The sequence below is a fragment of the Atta colombica genome, unplaced genomic scaffold (assembly GCF_001594045.1).
Source record: "Atta colombica isolate Treedump-2 unplaced genomic scaffold, Acol1.0 scaffold32, whole genome shotgun sequence".
NCBI classification, from domain to species: domain Eukaryota; kingdom Metazoa; phylum Arthropoda; class Insecta; order Hymenoptera; family Formicidae; genus Atta; species Atta colombica.
Window position 1 is genome coordinate 1,091,734 of NW_017259426.1, and position 7,956 is coordinate 1,099,689.

The 7,956-nt window shown below is 29.5% G+C and overlaps 1 protein-coding gene across 3 annotated transcripts in view; it reads right to left on the minus strand.

The window, feature by feature from the left end:
• Positions 1 to 7,956, minus strand: part of LOC108690374 (facilitated trehalose transporter Tret1-2 homolog) — a 12,561-nt gene that overhangs the window by 540 nt on the left and 4,065 nt on the right. For all 3 annotated transcript variants that reach the window (XM_018197631.1, XM_018197629.1, XM_018197630.1), the window contains exons 4-9: positions 6,970 to 7,105; positions 2,970 to 3,178; positions 2,061 to 2,330; positions 1,738 to 1,960; positions 1,405 to 1,601; positions 1,137 to 1,316 (exon numbers count right to left, since the gene is read on the minus strand). In XM_018197631.1, coding sequence (XP_018053120.1) covers positions 1,137 to 1,316; positions 1,405 to 1,601; positions 1,738 to 1,960; positions 2,061 to 2,330; positions 2,970 to 3,178; positions 6,970 to 7,105 — 1,215 coding nt within the window. The remainder of the gene's footprint in view (positions 1 to 1,136; positions 1,317 to 1,404; positions 1,602 to 1,737; positions 1,961 to 2,060; positions 2,331 to 2,969; positions 3,179 to 6,969; positions 7,106 to 7,956) is intronic.

Below are 7,956 nucleotides of genomic sequence, written 5' to 3' on the forward strand. Positions count from 1 at the left end.
AAGTTGATTTATTATTTGCTTTTACATTGTATCCTTATTGGAATGGTTACTCAAGGCTTGAATATCAGTAGAATGTTGTATTATTTTTTTAATAGAATATTTTCCAATTGCTTATATAAATGATATTGAAAAAGGAAATTGTCTTCTCATTCTATTTTCCAAAATTGTCCTTATTTGTTTTCCAAATCTTCAACATCTTTTCTGACTAATTAAATCACTTGATTTATTATAAATATCATTTGTAATTTTGAACAAAGTGAGAAACAGATTTTCTTCTACAATATCTTTTAAGCAATGTACTTCTAGAAAATGTTCTGCCAGAGAAATAATATTGTACTGTACCAATTACTACACCATGATTTCAACAAAGATAAAACCTGTTATTAAAAATAAATAATCCATTTCTTATTAATAAGACAAATAAATATTTAGGTATATTTCTGAGAGGTTCACATTATTTTGTCTATGTATGTATATAAGAAATTACTTAAGTGTCATTATTACATACAATTACTATTCTTTTTAGTAATTATTATGCAATTACCACAACGTTAAAATAAGGCAATATAATGTCGTTATCCAATTCATAAAAGTTACACTATAATCATTATTTTTATTTACTTTGTACACGTATATATATGTACGGAACATGCATAAGCAAATTTTTGGACTAAGTTGCGATTAATCATAATTATTGTAGATCACTCAAGAACAACAAATTACAAAATTAAAATGATGTCAAAATAAATCATTATTTTAACTTTTAATAATCATTTTGGAGTCATTATTTGGATAAAGACTTATGTTTTATTTGAGTCTTATATAATTCTAAAGAAAAATTTATCAAAATAAAAAAGCAACAAAGTAACGACTTATTAATTTTTTTAATGATAATGATGACAAGTAGCAAAAAGGTAAAAATACTTTTTTTCAAGTAAGGATAACGAGGTACTTAAAAAAAAAAGAATAATAATGGTAATGAGTTACTTTTATAAAGTAACTTTCCCAACTCTGTTGTTTATACTTAAAACACACCACACACAAATAAACAAATATATTCTCATTAAAATTTTTATCTCACACACAAAAGGAGTGCTGTGTAATAAACTTTTGAATTTTAGAATGCGATGTATTACCATTGGAAAAAATTTGGTCATAAAGAACAGAAGTAGATTGAAGATAAAAAAGATACAGCCACCACCGATGCCACGAGCTCTCAGAGGCATCAATTCACCGACCATCAGGCCAGGAAGTATTAGCAGACCCAAGGTATTCGCACCAACATAAAACAACAAACATACAGCCAACACATAGACCTGAAATCATTTGTTTAATTTACACGTTATATACATTTGAATAAACCGAAAAGTAAGATTAATTGGGAACAAATAAACAAATACTCACATCCACGGAAGATCCTTCCTTTCTAGCAATCAAATATCCCGCTAGAATCAACGAGGCCAAGGATGTGCCAAGTGCTGAAATGATGCCTAAAGCTCGTCTACCCATTTTAAGTAACAAAACACAGGAAACGAGAGAGAAGATAAATCTTATAATTGCCGTCACCACGGCCGCCAAATAATTATCAATGTTGCCGTTGCCTACAAAAAACGGCATAATAATAATTTCCATACTTTTTTCTGTTATCTTATTTCTTTAAATATTTCCACTCAAAGCTTTTAAGCGCAGATGGAAATTAAACTTTCACCCAAATAATATTACATAATTCTTTCTCACCTATGTCCTTGATCATATCAACGGCATAAAAGACAATAATGTACGTTCCACTGCTTAATTGAAGCGCATTGAATACGTTGATAATAATCAATGGTTTCAACACGCCTGGATCGCGAATTGTGGACATTGCAGAGGAGATTCTCTTCGTAAATGAGGTATTTACAGGCTTCCTAGCAAGATCAGCTTTTATGCTTGTGTCTAGGAGCTCTATCTCTGCAAGCACCTGATTAAAACAGTTTTAATTATGTGTACATTTTGTTATCAGTTTCACAATTTAGTTCAAAAATTTCTATACTATTGAAATGAGAGTTATAAATTTCTACCTGTTCAGTATTGCCGCCTCTGAGCCACAAAAGAGCTTTCTTGGCTTTGTCTATTTTTTTCCGTCTAATAAGCCAGGCGGGACTTTCAGGAACCAAACAAAGAGCAATAAAAGCTGCAATGGGAAGTACGATAGCATAGAAGGCCACTATGTCCCAATTAAAAGAAGCACCGAAAGCATAAACCAGCAAAATTCCAGCGCAATATGCGCCGAATGAACCAACCACCAGGAAGCCGCGGAGACCTGGATACGCTGTTTCTCCTACCAGTACCTACAAATCATAACATACATAATTTGAAATAAACATCATCTTATAATATCAATAAAAAAGTTAACACATGTTAATAAATAAATAATGAGCTTTTTAAATTAAACATAAAAAAATTTATTTAAATTTATTATTATTTAAATAGAATAAAATAAACAATATTTTTCTGTTAAAAAAATTTCTGATTGACTTTAATAAATAAAGTGAATAACAGGAAACAACAGATGATATCTATCTCTAATAAGTACAAATTTTTTCTACTGCACTAACAGCAAAAGATAAATATAGTGAAATAAGTAGAGAAACCGATCGATAAGATAAATAGTAAAAGTCAAACAGCGAACCAAATGGTAGAAGTTCATTCATGACTAAAGAAAGGTTAAACCAATCAAGAGAAAGGTAATTGTACTTAATGTCACTACGTATGCGTTAAATGTCGTTTAAAAAAAAATTCATCATGCCAAACATGCAGAAAATGTACGTTAAATAAATTAAATAAGAGCATGTAAATTGAGTCAATAAATTAATTTTTTCTACATAATATAATTTTTTTAAACATTAATTTATATGTTCAACTTCGAAATCAATTGGAAATTCTTTTATTAAATTTCGTGTCATTCAAAATTTGAATAGTATTTGCACCTGTGCGGGTACCGCCATGAATCCTACGGACAAACCGCAGATAACTCTTCCAACTAAAATAGAAGTCACATTCCTCGACAAACCGATAATCAACCAGCCTATGCACAGAGGAATTGACGACAATTGAAGGCAACCTCGTCGACCAATCGCATCAAGAAACGGTCCTGATAACAGCGCTCCGATAGGAGTAGCCAGACTGTGAACTGCAGCTGCACAAACAAATAATTTGTCACTTTAAAAATTACATTTGATCCATAAAGAAATATAAGTTTATAAAATAAAAATACTCCAAGTAACAAGTGGATATCAAATGATGTCTTAATAACGTCTTTAATATAAATATAATGTCATAAAAAACGTCCCTTTGCTACTTGGAACTATCCTATCTTTTCTTCTAACATCCTCCTCTATGATCCTGACTCTTCTGCTTTATAAGCAAAAAGATAAGGAACTTAACATACTTTTCTCGTCTGTTTAAGAAATTGTGTATAAAAAGTTAACGAAATTGAAGTCTAAGCGCGACATAAATGTAGATTTATGCATCAATAAGCGTAAATAACGGCGTATACATAGCTGTGCGCCGATCGTAAAACTCTTACAAGCTTTATTAAACCGTTATTATACATCGCAGGACATAACAGAGCAATTAACGGTCTATATACGATCGTATGTGTATGATGTATCTATACACTATTATTGGACTGGACGTAGGATGCTTTTGTTCTAAATGTTAAAAGTTTAACTCGCAACGACACGCTCATAATCGCGATATTATCATCGCGTACGTGATTATCGATACACGGTGCCTGCGCAGGAAATAAACTTATTGAAAATTTCTGTCGATGTCACAGGAAAAGCTGTTGAGTTAGATTACACTCGCTTTATTATTCGGTACTTAAGAAGATAAGATTATAAGTACATTGCTGCATACTTGAATTGAGAAATACAAGTTCCTTGCGTCTTTGCCGAGAATGAGAAAAGTTAGCCCGTAACATAAAAATTTACATTTTATAATTAGGAGAGTAATATATACAAAAAGCCTCCAAAGCGATAACTATTTCATAGTCGAGGAGATAAAAACTTCAAGTAATACGATGAATGATTTTGATCTCTCATTATTGGTATTCAATATATCATTACGAAACTATCATTACGGAATGCTCGTAATACTAACTATAATTAATGCAAATTGCAATTCCACTTCTTCCTATCCCAAGCTATCAGCATTCTCTGTGCATTGCTACTGATTGCATTCGCGAGGAATGCAATCAGTATCGCATAGTGACCTGCTGTACATCAAGTTCGTCTTTTTATCGTGTTGCTTCCGCTTTAATGAAATTAAAGGGATTCGTTACACATACTTTTGTTACAGAAGAAAAATTTTACAGTTATGTCCAAGTTTAATCAGACAAATGCAGAACAGCTACGAGATTCACAACTCAAGAAAAAAGTTGCTGAATATAAAAGCGAAACGTAAATGAAACAAATTTATCATAAAATTTATACAGTTCATTGTTAATTTGACACATTAATGTCTAAATAAAATTTTTAATTTTATTTTTTGTTTTTCCTTATTAGAGATTTAAACTTATCATAGCTGTTGTTCATTTATTATTATAACATCAGATTATGACGTCAGAAGCGAAAAAGTATACAAAAAGATTTTTATGAATTATATTTAAACAAAAATATTTTTCAATAAAAAACATTTGCAAACAATAGATTAGATTTATAAAATATATAAAAAAATATAATTGTCTTAAGGTTCTTATTGTTTATATATAATTTTTTCTGAAAGAAATTAAATCATATTTATTTCTATTATTATTGTCATAAAAATCATAATAGGAAATAATAAGAAATAATTGGAACTTTATGATAAGAATAATTTAAGACTTTTGTGTTTATTCATTACTACTATCTCAAATTGTGACGTCAGAACCGAGAAAATCCACAATAAAAATTTTTGCAAAATATTTTAATATGGAAATATATTTCCATAAAACAACAATCAATAGAATTGACTTATAAAATATATACAGAAAGCTTTCCTTTTGTTTTATTAATTAATAAATAATAAAATTAGTAAATCATATATTTGAATTATATAACAAAAACAAAATAAAGTTTATTTCATTTATTAATTAATAATGGACAAAAAGAGAATTAATTTTCGGCACATAAATTATATTTAATTATATTAGATAGATCGAGATTCTATCGATTCTATCTATTCTGTTGTTTTATTGAAATATATTTCCATTTTAAAATTTTCATATTTATTTTGTTATTTTTCATATAAATTTTTATTGTGTTATTTTTAATTTTAATATTACAATCCAAGATAATAATGGTAAATAAACAGGAGTTTTAAATCATTTTTATTATTATATATAAAGTTTTAATTGTATTTCTTCAATGTACTGTACGTTTAATTTTTTATTCAAATTGATTTTCAGACATCAAAGAATGCAATTTTGCGATAAGCCTGAAAGCGATGCATCAATAACGCATGAAGCTGTAATAAAATATTTTAATGTGTTGGCACGGCGACTTATAAATGATGCGAATATTGAAATATTGAATTGTCGCCTTCAATGATTGAATGAATAATGAATCTTGGAATTTTTAGAAATCATCGATCAAATGAACATCAAGCATTATAAAAGATGCGTGCAGTTATCAATAATTATCAATCATTTGCGATAGATGGCAAAATAAATTCTGGATTGTAAAACTGGAAAAATTATTCGTACGAAAATCACCCACAAAAAACTCAAGCTCGCGATTCAATCTCATAATATTTCATGTGTTCGTCAGCAAATTTTCAATGTTTTTTTTTTTATATACAATATATCTATACATTTTCAGAGTAACTCCTTTAAGTCACATTCAATCACTTTATGCGAAATCTTGTGGACAGAGATATGAAAAAGAATTTCGTGACATATCTCCGTTTCCAGTTTTAAAATAATCAAAAACTCTACAACATCAAATACTTTCGATGGTTTTGATAGTTTCATCATTAAACGCTGTTTTCTAAATGATTTTTGTTATATCTTCTGAATTTTTAGTCTAATTTTTGGCCATCTTCTCTACGTACGTAGCTTTTTTTCATACTTTATTGCTGTCTGTAAAATCAACATAAAACAATATTGAGGATTCTTGTGTGGCTTCGTATAAAAGCTTTTATATGAAACCGTAGCAGTCATACAGCCGCCATTTGCAAACTGTAAAATGTATAATACGCTGAGCATCGCAAGTTTTATGATGTTATAAAATATATTTTCACCCAATACGTGATAATATATAGCATTAAGTGCCGACACTTGCTTTTTGCCATGTATACCGTATGTATAGGATGGTAAATATATTTTGCGCACTTTATACGCGATATATACACGATAAATGAAAATGCATAAGAAAAACTATTAAAATTCATGTTCTGGCCAATGCTGTAGCTCTGCAGCTTTTTACATTATAAAAAGGTCATTCGACCGATTTCATTCACTTATGAAAGGTCGTAACGTTTTTCATGTAATCGGTTAATTATGGCATTGAGCTCACATATATAGGTTTTCAAACGGTATCCTTCCTGCACGAACTTGGTCTTGACACTCATTGATAAAGAGACAAATCCAATTACCCAATGAGACAGTATGTAGGTCAGTTACAGTATGCAGTTTGCAACAATCGGCGACGCTTCATTTGCGCGAGAGTCGTGATAGTGCAACCTTGAACCTGCTTCTTGAACTCGCAAGGACTGTGAGATCTCTAATCTCACTCATAGAAATTACGTGTACAAAACTTCATCTTTCGATTCAATGTAAAATGTTCTATGATATAAATCACTTAATTTATTTCAGAAACAAGATAAAAATTTATATTCAAAAATTTTATATTCAAAATTAAAATCTGCTGTTTTGTGTAAAAATCCTTTAAAAATATTCTATCTTCTATCTCTTTATTAAAAATAAAATTGTTGAATATGCATTCTTACCTATCCAAGAACCAGTTTCGCGATCCACATGAAAAGTATTATTTTCTTCTGACAATTGTGGCAACAAAACTGCGCTGTAACCAATCGGTATACCGCCTCCCGTTGCCACCAATAATACTGCACCTGTGACTAAACACTGCAAACAATGCAATCGTTAATTACTTGATTGTATTCGCCACAATTGTTATGCTATTATTTAGTAATACTTTATTTAAGCGAATAGTAAATTAATAAACAAATGCACAACCGCAATTAGCGTGTACTCCAACTGAATCAATCAATAGAGCTATTAATCTAAATAACTGAAAATGAAAGAAATGATAGTATTAAATGATTGATATGTGTAAGTTTGGACATTCGTAAGTTTTACTGAAAGATGAACGATCATAAAGTACGTATATTTTTCGATTCTTTTGCTCGGTTCTTTTAAAAGAACTGAAGTCACGAGAAAGAACTTTGGAACAGTTCCCAAACAGATACGTTAGTCATGTACAAGAGCAAACCCCACCTAATCGTAAAGAGGATAAGAAACCTGTGGTTGACAACTAGCCAAGATTTACTACTGCTTCGTTGCTCCTTTTTTACAAAACTTAAATCATTATTATATCGTGCAAAATTTGTCTCGTTTAATATACACGATGAATATACCAAATATTCGACTAAATGAATAAAATACATGTGAATGAAAATATGAATATAAATTTTTTTGTATTCGACGAAAAACGGATAATAAAAATTTTTCCATCCTATTGAAATAAATATTTCGGGAAAATAATTATGAATATTTTCATTTTCGTACTCACTTTCACTCTGGTTCTGATTTACTTGTAAACATGATTATACAGAGAAGAAAATGAACGTCCAAAATATCTATGTAGCGCTCTATTTTATTGTATTCCTTCGCTCACAACAAATCAAGAATAAAGATTATATATCATCTTAAATAATAAATAAATCATCTCAAATATATATATATATATATATATA